Below are 17,237 nucleotides of genomic sequence, written 5' to 3'. Positions count from 1 at the left end.
TGCCTGCCCTGAGTCTCCTCCAGCCAGCGCAGCTCTGGGCCGGGCAGCCTGTCCCCAGCAGTCCCCCCAGATGTCAGGATGGTGTCCATGTGGACCCGAAAGATTCTTCTCCCTGAAGAGGTAGCTGGCTGGCCCACCTGCTTCCCATGGGCAGAGTTCCAGGGTCACGTGTCCTGGGTGACACCCACACTGAGCATCCTGAGCAGGTGGGGTGACAGGATGGCCCGGGGAGACCGCTGACCACACCCCCTGCAGCTGGGGACTCCCTGAGAGGCAAGGAAGGAGCCACGGGCTGATCTTGGCCTCCACCCCACACCCTTGGGCCTCAGTTTCATGACAGGTCTAATGGACAGTGGCCTTGATCGATATTTGTCAAAGTGGGGTCCCCGGACCAGCAGTAGGTGCATCCCTGGGGAGCCTCCTGAGAATGCACCTTCTCAGGCCCCAGCCCAGACCCACTGAGTCCAAAGCTCTGGGAGCAGGGCCCTACAATCATGGCCAAGTGTGAGAACCACTGGCTAGATGTTTGCTGAGTCTTCGCCTGGAGCTAAGGGTCCCAGCTATGGGCGGAGAGCTCGCATGCCCATGTCTAGGGAGCAGGGGTGGGGGCAGAGACAGGGTGGTCCCCTCCCCCTCCCTATGCCCTGCAGAGAGCCTGGTCCCCGCTCAGGTGCCGGGAGGAGCCGCCCTGGTCTGGGAGCATGCTCTGAGCGGCTGGCTCTCCTTCCAGGGCCTACAAGTCCGCGCTGGACTACACCAAGCGCAGTCTGGGCATCTTCATCGACCTGCAGAGGAAGGAGAAGGAGGCGCACGCCTGGCTGCAGGCAGGGAAGATCTACTACATCCTCCAGCAGAACGAGCTGGTGGACCTCTACATCCAGGTGCAGGGGCAAGGCGTGCGCTCACTCACCCTCCATCCCTGATCTGCTGCAGGCACCTGCTACATGCCAGCCTGCCTCTGCCAGCCCCACCCTGGGCCCCCAGTGCCCAGCATCTTCCACAACAATCCCAGCCCCCATCTGCATGCCCGCAACAATGTTGGTATACAGCAGGTGCTCCCTAGATGCGCAAGTGATGCTTTCCCTCAAATGACACACAGAAAAACTTGCTTCGGCAGCACGTGGCCTGTTTTCTTAAAAAACACATTCATCACGGGAGCTCTGTTTCCAGTCACATTCCCAAACATGACACGATTTGGAGTAAACTGGGAGGCTTGTGAGGCTCATGAATGTTTTCATTTTTGAGCACCTGCTGTGTACTTACCTGGGCCAGGGGTCCAGAATCACAGGTCGGCAGCTGGCGGCTGAGAGGGGGTGGCAGTTCTGACAGCTGTGGCTCGGGGCTGTTGGGCAGGGGTGTGGTGGTGCAGACAGGAGCCGCAGGGAGGGTGAGCAGAGGCTGCTTTCTGTAGCAGGGTGAGTGGGGCCAGTGCCCACGTGGGAGGAGGGACTCCCAGTGGTGGGAAACACAGGGGCAAAGGCCAGCGGTGCATGGGAGTGTGGCAGGTCTGGACTGCCCATGGCGCCTAGTCCACTCTTGTCTGCTCACATGGTGTTTGCTGAGCACCTTGCTGGGCCCAGCAGAGAAGCGACATCCTGAGCAGGGGGTGGTGACAGGATGGGAGAGACAGGAGATGTGTGTGGGCAGGTGTTGCCAAGGGCAGTGGAGGAAGATAGTAGAGGGGAAGCTGGAGGGGAGCATGCCGGGGTCTGGGAGCCGTTGGCAGGACTCAGAGCCCCCTCTGAGCTCAGTCCCAGAGTCCCAGACTCGGGGCCCCAGCTGGATGGTGCTCCCCCTGGGATGTCGTGGGAGTTGATGTCTCCAGCTGCACAGGGTCTGGAACCAGGCCAGTCCCCACTGAAGGACGGAGGTGTGAGAGAGGAAAGAGATACCCAGTGCATCCTCGGGATGCCCTTGAGGGTCTGGGGGCGGCTGGGGAGGCACAGAGCACTGTGGTCTCATGAGAGTTTCTCCATGCCACAGGTGGCACAGAATGCGGCCCTGTACACAGGGGACCCCAACCTGGGGCTGGAGCTGTTTGAGGCAGCTGGGGACATCTTCTTCAACGGGACCTGGGAGCGGGAGAAAGCCGTGTCCTTCTACCGGGTGAGCTGGGTGATGAGGGCGGGCTGGGGCATGGCCCCCCACAGGCCAGGGCCTAGGGGTGGGGCAGCAGAGGCCCCATGCACTCACTTCCTTTCTGGGTGCCTTCGCCTGGAGTGATCTTGACCCCCCCCAACCTGGGAGGGACAGAGAAAGGAGGGACCATCTGAGGGACAAACACAGCTCTAGGCTTCCAGGCCCTCAAACAGCTGGGAGGCGAGCCCTGCTCCGTCTTGCCGATGAGGAAGTTGAAGCTAAGGGAGGCACAGGACAGCACGTCAGTCGGGGGACCGGCCCCAGGGCCCTGAACTGTACAAGCCTCCGAAAGAGGCCGGCTTCTCCCTCCCCACCCAGCTCTGCCCTGGGGACAGAGAAATGCATTTTTAGATCTTGGTAGGGGGTGGGTGTTGGATCCTCCGGGTCAGACTCTCATCGCTCAGGGGTGGAGAGCTGGGCTGAGGTTCCCAAGATGGGCTGTGGGTCACACCACAGCTTGCTCATGGCCCAGTAGCCCTGGGGCCATCAGGGCCACTCCAAGCTGACCTTTCCCCAGGGACCAGAGCTGAATAAGATGCAGCAGGATGATGGGGTGGGAGCTCCCCGTGCACGTCCGGGGCTCTGGGGATTCTGGGCTGGGGCTGGCTGCGGCGGGTGAGGCCTGACCCGCTGCCTGTGTGGCAGGATCGGGCGCTGCCGCTGGCCGTGACCACGGGGAACCAGGAGGCGGAACTGCGGCTGTGCAACAAGCTGGTGGCTCTGCTGGCTGAGCTGGAGTTGCCCCTCGAGGGCCTGGAGTTCGCCCACATGGCCCTGGCACTCAGCATCACCCGGGGTGAGCCCTGCACCCCTGCCCCAGTGGGGCTTCGGCCTCTGACCCCTGCAGGGTGGGAGCAGAAGGGGACAGCCCAGGATGCCTGTGGGGTTGCTTGGGGCTGCGGCCATCCTCTCCCCTGCCGGGGGGCTGGGCTGAGCGGCCCCGAATCCGCCCCAGGGGGAAGCTTTGGGTTTCTCACGTGTGCCCCCTCCCCTGCGTCCCTAGGGGACCGGCTGAACGAGCGTGTGGCCTACCACCGGCTGGCCGTCCTGCACCAGAGGCTGGGCCACGGCGAGCTGGCAGAGCACTTCTACCTCAAGGCACTGTCGCTGTGCGGCTCACCCCTGCAGTTTGATGAGGAGACCCTGTACTATGTGAAGGTGTATCTGGTGCTTGGTGACATCCTCTTCTATGACCTGAAGGTGGGTGGGGGTCGGGGGGTAGGCTTAGGCACTGGGGGCCCTCTTGGCGTGGGATCGAGCCCAGACCCCCAGGACGGGGTCCTGCCCTCCACTAGCGCTGGCCCTGGTGTGTCCCCGAGCTCCAGGCCAGGCTGAGAGGAGCAGGCACGGTCAGCAGACACTGTCCGAACTCCCATACCAGCCAGGCCCTGCCCTCCAGAGCTCAGCGTCCCTGGAGTGCTGATCTGTGAACAGACTTTGGCCACCATGGGGTCAAAACAAAAAGGCGTGTAATCAGGGGAGCTTCCTGGAGGAGGCAATGCAAAGCTGAGTCTAAAGCAGGAGGAAGAGAGGGACATCCCAGGGCGTCAGGGAGAAGTCAGTGCTATCCCCAGAGACCCACGCTGTAAGGTGCTACCCAAATCCTGGCACCTCCTCCAGGAAGCCTGCCCTTATGGACAGAGCAATTCCTTCCTGGAATCCTGAATCCCAGAGAGGGAAACAGGCTGGGGACGGGGTGTGACCCGTGGGGTTTGGCTTAGTTCCTGCCCTGTCGGAGCTGGAGGAGCTGGAGCTGGCCCCTTTCCCATCTGCTCCCAGCCCTGCAATGGACGCAGACCAGAGCCTGGAGGTGTCTCCCTTGCTCCCCTACACAGGCTGCTGCCCTATCACCCCACCCGGGGTACAGCACTGCACTGCACAGTGTCCCTGCTCCATGTTCGCTGAAGTGGGGGGGCACCCCAGCTTAGGGCTGACTTTTTCCCCTCCCTCTCCCTGCCGAATGGCATCAAGGAGCTGGGTGCCTTTGGAAGACCCTCACCCAGTTGGAGACCTGTAACTCCCTGCCTGGGGCAGCCTTGGCTGTGCACTAGTGACACCTTGTGGTCAGAGGTGGTCACTGCGGCCTCCTGCTCTGTGAGAGTCCCGCAGTTCTTGGGGAGCCTGTGGGCAGTGGTGTGTACTGCAACTTAGCCTCACTGCCTTCCAGTCTGCATGATTAAGGCTCTGCGACATCCAGGCTCTGTGTGATTCAGGCTTTGTGTGTTCCAGACTCTACGCAATCCAAGCTCTATGCGGTCCAGGCTCTGTGTGATCCAAGCTCTGTGCGATCCAGAATCTGTGTGATCCAAGCTCTGTGACATCCAGGCTCTGTGCCTTCCAGGCTCTGTGATGTCCAGGCTCTTTATCATCCAGGCTTTCTGCGATTCAGATTCTGTGCAATTCAGATTCTGTGCGATCCAGCCTCTGTGACATCTGGGCTCTGCGTGATCCAGGCTCTGTGTGGTCCAGGCTCTTTGTGAACCAGGATCTGTGGGGTCCAGACTCTAGGACATACAGCCTCTGGGACATCCAGGCTCTGTGAATCCAGATTCTGTGCAATCCAGGCTTTCTGCCACGCATGACCTGTGACATCCACATTCTGTGTGATCCAGGCTCTGTGATATCCAGCTCTATGTGATCCATGTTAGGGTCCGTAATCAAAGGAGCGAGACTGATAAAAAGCGAAGGTCAAGCAAAGCTTTATTTCGCGGCAAGCATCAAGAATCAAACTGACTGGTCAGGGCCGTCTCTTGCAAAGAGGCGTCCCCTCCCAGCCTCAAAGACTAACTTTTATGGAGGTAGTTTAGCCGGGCTATACACAGGTGGCCAATGAGATTGCAATACACAGAGAAAACTGCACAGTCATGCTAGGTCTACCACACAGAAAAAACTGCTAGGTCACACACGGGTGGCCAATTGAATTTCAATTTACCCTAGTAGATATATGCACACCCCACTGATTGGATGTCTTCAGCTGGCCTGAGCCGCCCTTGTATCTAGGCTTTGCAAGTTAAGTTCCTCTGGGAGGGGCGGGGTCAATCTAAGTTCACTGCATAAACACAAAATGACTCCCTTTGGCCAACCAGGCCCTTACATTCTGTGATCCAGGCTCTGGTGATTCAGACTTTTTGAGTGGTCCAGACTGTTTGATACAGATTCTGGGTGATTCAGTCTCTGGTGATCCAGGCTCTGGGTGATTCAGGCTTTGTGTGATCCAGACTGTGTGTGATCTAGATTCTGGGTAATCCAGTCTCTGGCTGATTCAGAGTCTGTGTGATCCAAGCTCTGTGACATCTGGGCTCTGTGTGACACTCCAGACTTTGTTCCATACAGGCTCAGTGTGATCCAGGCTCTGTTCCACCCAGCTTCTGTGTGATCCAGAAATCTGGGTGATTTAGGCTTTGGGTGATCCAGACTGTGTGATGTTGATTCTGGGTGATTCAGTCTTTGGTGATTCAGGCTCTGTGTGATCCAGGCTCTGTGACATCAGGGATCTGTGCCATCCAGATTCTGTGTGATCCAGGATCTGGGTGATTCAGGCTTTGTGTGATTCAGGCTTTGTGTGATTCAGACTGTGTGTGATCTAGGTTCTGTGTGAATCAGTCTCTGGGTTGTTCAGGGTCTGTGTGATCTATGCTCTGTGGCATCTGGGCTCTGTGTGATCCAGCTTTTGTGTGATCCAGGCTCCGGGTGATTTAGGTTTTGGGTGACCCAGGCTCGATGTGATCCAGGCTCTGGGTGATCCAGGCTCTTTGACATCCATGCTGTATATTCAGCAGGCTCTGTGCCATCCAGATTCTAAGTGACTCAGGCAATGTGACATCCAGGCTCTCTGCAATCCCTTCTTTGTGACATCTTGGCTCCATTTGATGCAGGCTCAGTGTGGTCCAGGCTCTGTTTGTGCAATCCAGGCTCTGTGTGAATCAGGCTCTGTTCAAACCAGTGTCTGTCTCAAACATGCTCTGTGCCCTCTAGGCTGTGTGACAACCAGCGTTTTTCATTTTGGACTCTTAGTGAACTAGGTTCTGTGACATGCAGGTACAGTGTGATCCAGGCTCTGTATAATCAGAGTTTGTGTGATCAAGGCTTTGTGTGATCCTGGCTCTGTGACATGCAGACTGTGTGTCATCCAGACTTGGTGACATCAGACTCTGTGTGATGCATGGCCTTAGTGCTCCATGAACTGTGACATCCAGGATCTGTTATATCTAGGCTCTTTGAATCCAGGGTTTGTGACATCCAGGCTCAATATGATCCAGATTTTGTGACATGCAGGCTCTGTGACATCAGGGCTCTTTGTGTTCCAGACTCTGTTCCATGTAGGTTCTGTGTGATCCAGACTCTAGACCATCTAGGTTCTATGTGATTGAGGCTCCTAGTGACTGAGGCTGGTTTGATCCAGGCTCTGTGTGAATCAGGTTCTGTGTGAACCAGCGTCTGTCCCAAACACGCCCTGTGTCATCCAGGCTATGTGACAAACAGCCTCTTTGATTTCAGACTCTTTGTGATCCAGGTTCTGTGACATGCGGGTACTGTGTGATCCAGGCTCTATGACATCATAGTCTGTGTGATTGAGACTTTGTTTGATCCTGGCTCTGTAACATGCATACTCTATGTCATCCAGGCGCTGTGACATCAGACTCTGTGTGGTCCACGGCCTGAGTGATCCAGGCTCTGTGACTTCCAGGGTCTGTGATATCCAAGCTATTCATGATCCAGGCTTTGTGACATGCAGTCTCTGTACAGTACAGTCTCTGTGACATCCAGGCTTGGTGTGATTCAGACTTTGTGACATCTAGGCTCTGCATGATCCAGGCTCTGTTCCATACAGGTTTTCTGTGTTCCAGGCTCTGTGCCATCCAAGTTCTGTGTGATTGGGGCTCTGGGTGACTCAGGCTCTATTTCATCCAGGTTCTGTGTGATCCAGGCTCTGGGTGATTCAGGATTTGAGTGATCCAGACTTTGTGTGATCTAGGCTCTGAGTTATTCAGTCTCTGGAGATTCAGGATCTGTGTGATCCGGGCTGTGTGACATCGAGGCTGTGTGTGATCCAGGTTCTGTGTGATCCAGGGTCTGGGTGATTCAGGCTTTGCATGATCCAGACTGTGTGTGATCTAGGTTCTGGATGATTCAGTCTCTGAGTGATTCAGGGTTTGTGTGATCCAAGCTCTGTGACATCTGGGCTCTGTATGATGTAGGTTCTGTTGCATCTCAACTCTGTATGATCCAGGCTCTGTGTTTTCCAGGCTCTGTTGCCATCCAGGTTCTGTGTGATCCTGGCTCTGTGACATATTGGCTCTGTGTGATCCAGGATCTGGGTGATTCAGACTTGATGTGATCTAAACCCTGGGTGATCCAGGCTCTTTGATGTCTAGACTCTGTGATGCAGGCTCTCTGTGATCCAGATTCTATGTGACCCACGGTCTGTGACATCCAGGCTCTGTGCAATCCCTTCTCTGTGGCATCTTGGCTCTGTTTGATCTGGTTTCAGTGACATCCAGGCTCTCTGCCATCCAGATTCTGTGTGATCGTGGATCTGGGTGATTCAGGTTCTGGGTGATTCAGGCTCAGTGTGATCCAGGCTCTGTGTGATCCATGCTGTGGGTGATTCAGGCTCTATGTGACCCATGCTCTGTTTGATCTGGGCTCTTATCTGGGATCCTGGAACCCACAACCCTCTGACCCAGGGATCCTGCATGCTCCATGTCTTTGCCCGCTGTCCCAGGCTAGGCTCTGGGCTGGGCCTTCCCCAGAATAGGAGCTGCAGAGGCTGGGGTCTGGCATGACTGTGGCCCATCTGCACTCCTTATACCCAGAACCTGCAGTCATATGTGATATGTCCTCCTGAGCCATGGGTCATCTGAGGAAGGGACCACATGGAGATTAGAACCCCAGGTTCTATGTGATTGATGACTAAGCAACTCTGCAGAAGAAGGGGGAACTGAGGCTGGGGAGGTGAATAAACTTGTCCAAGATGGGAGTCAGGGAGCCAGGCCCAGAGGTACCTGACCTGATGCCCAGGTTCGGGGACGGGACCTTAACCTTCCACGGTCTCACGGGGCAGGAAGGAAAGGTCCCTGGGCCTGGGAGGCTGGGGTCAAGGGGCTTCTCAGCTGTGCCATGACCGCCATCAGCACCATGTCTGTCTTCACCACGAGCCAGTCTTAGTATTCCATCAGGAGCCACGGGTCGACTTTATCGTCTCCAGCAGAAACCCAGGAAGGAGAGAAGCTCTTTCCTGCACCCCTGTACAGAGCAGACATGCACACATATGTACACAAGTACACACCACTACCCAGCTGCCTGCCGTGGCCAGTTCCTTTATTGGGATGTCCCCTCCTCCAGGAAGCCCTCCATTCTGCCCCAGGCTGACTCAGGAGCCTCCTGGTGCTCCCACAGGCCGCTGGTCACCCAGTGGTCAATGTGGCCCCAAGACTCAGCCATGGTTCCCGCCCTGCACAGAGTCCAGTGTCTGGTGGGGGATCGGGAGTGTTTGTCGAATCACTATGTATACCTGCTTTGATTTTCTCCTGAATCCTCTCTGTGTGGGGCGGCGAGGAGCCAGGGCTGCCAACGCTGGGCTTGTCCTCTGTTCCGGGAGCCATCTCAAGGGGTGGAGGGAAGGGTTGGGTCTGGGTTTCAGAGTGGCTCCTCAAGAGGGTCTGGGGTGGGCCAACTGGGGAGGTGGGGCACAGACTCGCACTCCCCCGCCCTCACCCAGCTGTGCATTAGTGTGGAGTGTGGCTAAACGCCTTCTCTCCTTCAGGACCCTTTCGACGCGGCCGGGTACTACCAGCTGGCACTGGCAGCGGCTGTGGACCTGGGCAACAAGAAGGCCCAGATGAAGATCTACACGCGCCTGGCCATCATCTACCACAACTTCCTGCTGGACCGCGAGAAGTCCCTCTTCTTCTACCAGAAGGCCAGGACCTTTGCCACTGAGCTCAATGTCCGCAGAGTCAACCTGGCCCCAGCGCGGTGCTGGGGACGGGCACCCTGGCTGGTCGCCGGCCCCCCACCCTGAGGCCCCTGTGTCCATGAGAGTGGGCTGCCTGCCTCTCCTGGTATCTCTGCGAGGCTCCTTTTCTGGGAAATGGAGGCACAGAGCAGGGGGTCACAGTACTCTGTGTCCATTATTTTACGGGAGCGTGCTCATGTCTCCCCTGCTCCGCCTCCAGGGCAGCGTCCAGGGACCAGGCCCCGTCCCTGGGGACCCACCCTGCTGCTACACCTCGTCCGCGGCCGTGAACTGGAAGGACTGGCCCGGGCCAGGGTCCCCAGCTGGCCCCACACCCCAGTTTCCCTGCATCAAAGCAGAAGCCAGCTATGGGATTCCCTGGGCACTTCCTCCCTTGCCCTTGCCGTCACCATGTGTCCGGCTCTGGCTCTGCCTCTAGTCCTCAGGCTGACCTCTCAGGGGCTGCACGGTTGGGACTGTTAGTGTCTCCATTTCAGTGGAGGATATGGAGGCACAGAGAGGGTAGGTGCCTAGCCCACCATCACACAGCCTATAGGTGGGGCAGAGGGCATCATGGGCTGCCTACCTCGAGGGATGTGTCCACGGTGGGACACAAACGTGGGTCCGAGAAGAAGGTATTAACACGTCAGTGTCCCTCTACCCCTTGTCCGTGTCCCGAAGGCAACAGAAACAGTGTAGGGGCAAGGTGGTCCCAGCGCTCCCCGACCTGAGTGTCCTCTGGCCCGCCCCACCAGGTCTGTGAGGGGTCTGCTGCTAAGCCTGTTTCCAGGCTCATCGGGGCGGCCAAGCACCAGGAATCTTCGATTTACACGCAGGGAAACTGAAGCTCAAAGAGGCCATGGATCTCCTGGCTGCCTGTCACCCACATGGCGTTATTTCAATCTCCTCTTTTTTTCCTTTATTTATTTTGTTAAGTAAGCTGGAATACACATAAAATTAGCCATTTAAAGTGGACTGTTCAGCGGCATTTTGTGTATTTACGGTGAAGAACAACTTTCCCCTCTGCCTGTTTGGGAAACCTCCTCACATCCCCATGGAAACCTGTGCCCTGAAAACATCACCCCCCATCCCCCCTCTGCTGAGACCCTCCTTCAGCAGAAGGGGAAACTGAGGCCAGCAGAGGGACTGGCTGGTGGGGGCGCAGAGCTCTGGGTTTGGCTCCAGGCCCAGAAGAGGTGACAGACCCTGGAAGGCCCCAAGGAAGGGGGGCGGGGGTTCTCTACCAGCCTTCCTGCCCCTGGGGTCCAGGGAGCCCCCCAGCTCCTGCCCTGCTCAGAGGTGGCCTACAGGCCTCATCCTGGACGTTCCCGCCAGGGGGCAGCAGAAAGCCTCCCAAAGCTGGCTCAGCCCTGACCCCAACCTGCCCTCTTGGGCTGGGCGCAGAGAGCGGGGGAGGTTGCAGGGTAATTGAAAACAGGACTATCTGATTACCCACGCTGGTGTGGAGGCCACAGCCGGCACAGTGACCCCGGCACAGATCTCTGAGGTCACTGACCGCTGGGCAGTGCCTGGGCCTGGGCCTGTAGCCACCCCGTGATGGGTGGGACCTGCTGGCCAGGCCAATTGGGGCCCACCGCCTGCCTGGGAATTCGCACCTTCCCTGACCTTCCTGGAGCTGTCACCCCCGCTGCTCCTGTCCGGGGTCCCTGCCCCCACCCCCCACCCGCTGTGACCTAGGGCTCTGGGGCAGCAGACCCGGCAGTCTGAGGGGAGCTGTGGTCATCCCCACCCTGGGGATCTGGGGTGAGTCCATTTCCCTGAGCCCCAATGTGGTCAGCATTTAAATGTGACTGATGACCCCGGTGCCGGGGGCTCGAGTGAAGGTCCACGAAGCAGAGGCCTCAGAGCCAGATCAGGGCTGAGACTCGCCTGTTTGCTTCCGACGATATACCTCATACCGCGGGAAGAGTGCCAGCAGCCATGGGCTGCAGAACTCTGAAGGCTGAGTCATCTGCTCAAGTAGCCCAGCTTCTCAGACCCTCAGTCTCTTCTTCATCCGTAGCCAGAGACAAACCCCACCTCAGGGTCCTGAGATGGAGGAGCAAAAATGTACCAGGAACGGTGGGGGGTCGGGGGGGCTCGCAGAATCAGGCAGCCACTCCCTTTGTTGTGGCCAAGGCAAGGAGGGGGTGGGCCGAGCCCTAGGCAGCAGCCCCCCCCTGTCAGCAGAGTGGGTGTGGAATGGGCCTATGCCTGGCTCCTATGCACCGAACAGGCACCCAGCCTAGGAGCCCCATGGCCCTTGCTGTAGAAGGTGGCCCTGCTGGGCCCGTCAGGTAACCTGGCCATGCAGTTCACCGGACCCCGGTGGAGCAGAACTACTCAGTTACTCCTTTAACTACTGCAGACCCTGCTTAGGCCTGAGCCACGTGGGGAGGGGGGAATGGACCCTCCAGGACGAGTCCCTGTCCCTTGCCGGGGGTCCCTGGAGTCTCTCTCACCTGCCTCCCCAAAGAGAGAAGGAAAGTGACCTGCCCAGGGTCACACAGCCCCACTTCCTAATGTCAGGGTGCTGGAGCTCCTCCCCAGCATGGCTGTCTCTGCCCTCCTTGGAGACCACGTCTTTCTCTGCACAAGCTTCATACGAGTGACAAATGTGCACCCAAGTCCAGGTTGGCCTCTGGCTTTGGACAAGGAAACGCAGAGAGAGGGATGGTGACGGTCCCAAGGATGCTCAGCATGTGTCCCCATCACCTCCGTGGAGTGCCAGTAGACCCACGGCCTCCAAAAGGGGGGCAGGCAGGGGCGCAAGACATAGGTGTGCCTGTTGGGAAGCTGGGCTCTCTCCAGGCATGGCCCTCCTCAGTGCGAGGACCCCCTTCCTGTTCCACTGGGCCTTGTCCCCTGTGTGCTCGGTTTCCTGGCATGTGGGAGGTTGGAGAGAGGGAAATCCAGTCATCAGGAGCCCAGACTCTGGGCCAGCCTCCCGCACAGCTGTGGGTTTTCCCTTCCCTAGCAGAGGGCAATCTCCTGGACGGGTTCACATCTCTGGGCAGCTCTGCAGAGCCTTGTTCCCTCCACAGGCAGCCCGGCCCTCCTCCATTCACTGCTGGGCTCCCCAGGCCGGCCCTCACCTCCAGCCGGAACCAGAAACATTTCACAACCTCTGTGGCTTTGGTCAGCGTTCACACAGCCTCCTGGGAAGAGGGGATGTGGCGCTAGGGGTGTCTCCGGGAAAGAGGATGTCCCTTCCAGAACACACAAGGGTGGGCTCCGCATCTGTGATGGGTCTGGTCTGGCTGTCTGCAGGGTGGGGGGACCTCTCTGGGGACCTATCAATTTGGGGAGGTAGTGAGGCTAGGGGAGGACAGGGCTGGGTTTCCAAAGAAGTCCAAGGGAGGGATATGATGCTGTGTCAGGCTCAGGAACGGGCCCCACCCCTGGGGCAGGATGGCAGGGGCGGCAGATCTTTCTCCAGGACTGGCCAGGTTGGAAGCAGGCCCCTCTCCTCACATCCCACCCATCCCCCACCCCGTGGGGCAGGGCCCGCATGCACCCCGCTCTGAGCCGGCTTCTACCCAGGCCCGAGGCCTGCGGGCCAGCACGGAGGACTCTGCAGGGTGTCGTCCCCACTGGTGCACCCCGGGCTTCTCTGTCCAGCACGGCAGACACACCCATTCCCTACCCGGCCTGGATCCTGGAGCCCAGTGCGAGGTTGGACAGGCCCCAACTGAATGGACATCTGCATTCCCGGACAAGCCCAGAGGGTCATCTCCCATCTCTGCCGGGTCCTGGGGCATAGACCACCCTGTGCCAGGAGGGTCCTGCTGGGAGGGTGGAGTGCTGTGAGCTCAGCCGCTCATGTGTCTGCACCCCGATCTCAGCCGACACCATGGGACAGACCCAAAGAGAACCCCAAGGCCCATGGAGTAGATGTGGGGAGGCCTCCGCGCCCTCCCATGCACGTACGGGATAAACATTCCCAGCAAGTGAGGAACAGACCCACCTCAGTGGACAAAGGCTTTTTGCCCACCATGGAGCCTGAGCAGGGTTCCTGTGAGTCCAAGGAAGGGGCCAGGCTGCGCCCCTCACTTCCCATCCACATGATCCTGAAGGTCCCAGAAAAGCAGCAAACCAAGGGAAAAAGAGGTTCAAAGGGTTGATAAAGAAGAAAGGATCAGATGTTATCACAGATGGTCCAATCACTTGCACAGAAAACCCCAGTCCCCGCAGCCTCTGGGGTGAACAGGAAGGCTTCCCAGCAAGTGGCCCTCCTGAACCCTGATCCTACAGACCCGCAGCACTGAACTGGGAAATGCATTTTAAAACCCCTTCAGTTCCCAGTATCAAGAATATATACAGATATCAGGGAATAAGCCTAACCCAGTATTTCCTGCGTTCCTATGTGGGAAATGTCAGTCTGGTAAAGACATCCGCAGCTTCGTGACAACTGCAAAATACAGTCCCACAGAATGGATGTAACCTTCGCACACAGACTCTGGAAAGGCAGGAGGAACAGATGTTAGGCGAGCTGACCGCACTCAGCTGAAGAAGAGGACACGTTGCAGCGGGGCCCTTTCCCTGTTAGAGCTGATGGTTTGTTGTAAAACCGCTTCAGACTGTAGGGCACTATCAGGACGGGGTCAGTAAATAAATATGAAAAATCAGAAATGCCCAGAACTGAGTTCACAGACGCGTGGACCTGGCGCCCAGAGAGCTGACCTGTGGCTGGCCATCTCGAGGTCCAGCCTCGGCAGATGCTCGCTCATCTCTGAGCATGGGAGGGGCAGTGAGGACGCAGACGCGGGAGCTCCCAGACACTGCTGGGCTGGGCTGACCACTGGAGAGAGCAGTCACCCAGCGCTGCCTATCGTCATCTAGAAAACCCAGAAATGAACTCCCCTTCCCATGCACGGTGTTCAGGTGTGCACGCCTCCGTCCACAGCGAGCCTCAGGCACGAGCCCTGGAGATGCGCCCGATCACACGGAAACCCCCTTTGATGGCAGGTGTGGCAAAATGGATACAGCTCTTCCCTGGAGAGGTGGTGTCCCCTCCCCTCGTATGTGGCTCTGGCTGATAGACATTCCTGCTCGGGACATAGGAGAAGGCCTGGAAAGCATGGCCGCATGGGTACAGGCTGCCTCCTGTGCGTTGGGAGCCCTAAGCCTCCATGAGACCTGGCTGCGCCTCCTGGAGAACAACGAGGCCGCCGACAGGAGAGGCCAGGTGTCCCCAAAGGCTGCTGTCCATGTGATCGCGGCCATCCCAGGTCATGTGGTCACTCAGGCACCAGCTGGGCGCCCGGGCACAGGACAGCTCGGTGGTCACCGGCCACGCTGGCCCAGGGACTGACTTCATTGAATGGCTACAGATTGGCCCCACGAAGTGTGGGGCTGGCTTGTGTGCGGCGGGAGCAGACGGAGGCAAATCTCCTCCAGGTCCAATGGCAGGAGCAAGGATGTCATGTCTGTATGGGGAAATGCCATCCAGCAGCGACAGTGAATGAGGGATGGCCTGGAGCCTGGGAAGGGGACTGGCCCCCTGGGAAGGCTGGTCTGTGTGAGCTCCGGGGCGCTTCCGGAGGCAGGATCCCAGATGGGAGCTGGCGGTTTCCTCCGGGAAAGCTGGAGGCTCAGGGCCTCCACGGTGTGCGTAACTCCCTCTGTCCTTCACAGCTCCTTCATTCTGGGTCGAGGGCCTGGATTCTGAGAGCCGGGTGTCTTTTCCTTCAGGAGGGGCGATGGGGGGAGGGGGCAGATGGGAGCTGTTCAGGGGCATCTGGGAGACCGGCCCTTCCGTAAAGCCATCCATCCCTTGATGCCTGTCTGGCACAATCCTACCGGGCACTGAGGGGACCCGGGCCATGATGGGAGTGACCAAGGCCACACAGCCAAGAGGGGTCAGAGCTCACAGTCGTGGGCGTCAACCCCTTGGAGTCTTGGTTTCCACTTCCGTGAAGTGGGGATGACGACATTGCTTTGTGAGAGTGTGTGTTTCAAGGACATGCCCTCAGTAAATGGTGCCATTACTGTTCTCTTTTTACTGGGAAAGATTGTCTTGGGGTTGACCACAGGCCCCGGGCAAAAGTCTACCACACGGCCCCTTGCTCATGCTCCCTCTGCCTGGCAAACTCCTACTCAGCAGGCAGGACCCACTGTGAAAGTCCCCTTTTGTAAAATCATCCCTCTACTCCTCCGTGTGCAGCTCGCATCACGCCAGGTTGTTGCTGCCTGTGCACCTGCTGCCCGGTCCCCCCAACCCCCGCTCACTGTGAGCCCCACTGGCCTGCCCTGGGTCTCATCCACCATCTGTGCCGCTACCGGCACTGGGCTCAAAAGCTTGGTAGGTGTCTGTTGAGCGAATGAACACCAGAGGCAAGAGTGTGTGTGCGAGACGTTGTGAACGAAGGTGGCACAGGAGAAGTGAGGAGCCCTCCCTGGAGAGGGAGACACAGCCAGAAGTCCCCCCAGGGGCTGGCACTGGGGAAGGTCCCAGCCTCCCTGGGACATGGTGGGACAAGTACATCCTGCAAGATTGGGAAAGAGCTCCAGAACCCTGCAGAGGAAGACGGGAATCTCTGCATTGAACCAGATGTTCTTTTCTCAAACCACCCTTAAGCTCCCCTTTCTGGGGCCCTATGATTTGCCATGAGTTGTTGTTGTATATTTTCTCCACTGAGGACAAGCCAAGCAAGTATCTGTTGGATTTCTGACATGGAGAACTCTGTCCATTGTCAACTGCTTGTTCGACAGATGCCTGTCATTGAGTCCCTGGTCTGAACCGCCACTCACATTCCAGGTGGGCAGAGACCATGTGACCACAGCCCCTTTGCACGGCTGAGAGAAAGGAATAGCAGGACTCATACCCTTCCTGCCACTCCCAGCGGCCCAACTCCCCTCACCTGGGAGAGCGTTTCCATGGTAACCCTGGGGGTGGCCTGCAGGCAGGTGGTGGGGCTGCCCCTCCCTGGGACAGCATCCAGTGGGAATGCTTGGGAGTCCCAGATCCCGCCCCTCATTACCTGTGTCTGTCGATACTTTGCTTACTCGTGGATGATTTATTTCTTTAATGGTCATGAGGCCCCTTGGCCTGCAGCCGGGGGGCAGAAGTGGCAGAGGGATTTGGAGTCAAGGAATCAATGGCACGTGCTATTTGCCAGCAAGCTGAAAATCTAGCTTGGGACTCCAGGAGCCTGGGGAGAGCCTGAGGACAGGTAATGGGGTGAACAGTGTCCCCAAAATGTCTGCCTGGAGCCTCAGAAGGTGACATAATTGGAAACAGGGTGTTTGCAGATGGAATTCATTATGGATCTGGAGGTAAGATCCTCCTGGGTCAGCATCCAGAGGGGCCCGAAATCCAGTGGCTGGTCCCTAGAGAGAGAGAAGAGAAGACACACGAGAGAAGGCAGAGGGGTGAGGCCCAAGGCTGGGTGGGATGGCCATGGCCCCAGGAGCCGGCAGAGGCAGGGAAGGACCCCAACCTGAGCCCGTGCTGACACGCTGGTGTAGATTTCCAGCCTCCAGACCGAGCGGGGGAGAGCACACATTCCTGTAGTTGTGAGCCCCAGGCTGCTGTTCACCAGACACCATGTGGCAGACCCCGTGCCAGTCACCGGGCCTCACTGGCCAGGTCAGCACCATCACCTCCACTTTATGGATGAGGAAACGGTATCTCAGACACTTGGATCATTTGCTCAAGGCTCACAGCTGGGGTGTGGCTGGGGTGACTCAGAAAGGGGCATGTGGTCACCAGTGCACTTTCCAACACTTGGAAGCACTTGGCCGAACATAGACTGGAAATCACATCCCTTTGTCAGTCCTGGCTGTATGCAGTAGTGCTCACTCAATGCTCCTGGACCACATCTCCTTGAGGGCAGGGCTCACGTCTGCTTGATTCCACATGGCCAGTAGAGGGGCCAGGAGGAGGCACCCCAGAGGCAGGGTGGGCTGCTGGCCACCCTCTGAGTCCAGGAGTCCATGCCCCACCAGGATGCCCATTTGCTGTGATCCGGGCCGGTTTCACGCTCTCCCTGGCCCTCAGTTTTCCCATCTGCATGGCAAAGGCAGATACATCTCAGGCCTTGCCAAGCTCTGCCCCTCCTTTCTGCAGCGGCAGATGGGAAAGTAAATGTTCTTCCCCGAGGCTGTTGGTGGCCCCGGGCTTCCGCCTTCCAGGAGC

The 17,237-nt window shown here is 58.1% G+C and overlaps 1 protein-coding gene across 1 annotated transcript in view; it reads left to right on the top strand.

Moving 5' to 3' along the window:
* Nucleotides 1-10,071, top strand: part of SH3TC1 (SH3 domain and tetratricopeptide repeats 1) — a 46,783-nt gene extending 36,712 nt beyond the window's left edge. Inside the window, exons 14-18 of the mRNA XM_080797073.1 lie at nt 731-881; nt 1,984-2,106; nt 2,785-2,935; nt 3,143-3,339; nt 8,906-10,071. Of these exons, the coding sequence (XP_080653199.1) occupies nt 731-881; nt 1,984-2,106; nt 2,785-2,935; nt 3,143-3,339; nt 8,906-9,163 (880 nt within the window). The 3' untranslated portion in view covers nt 9,164-10,071. The remainder of the gene's footprint in view (nt 1-730; nt 882-1,983; nt 2,107-2,784; nt 2,936-3,142; nt 3,340-8,905) is intronic.
* Nucleotides 10,072-17,237: the final 7,166 nt, after the last annotated feature.

The sequence above is a fragment of the Martes martes genome (assembly GCF_963455335.1).
Source record: "Martes martes genome assembly, chromosome: 2".
Taxonomy (NCBI): Eukaryota; Metazoa; Chordata; class Mammalia; order Carnivora; family Mustelidae; genus Martes; species Martes martes.
Note: the sequence above shows the minus strand (reverse complement) of the source record. Positions and strands in the feature narration are given on the sequence as shown.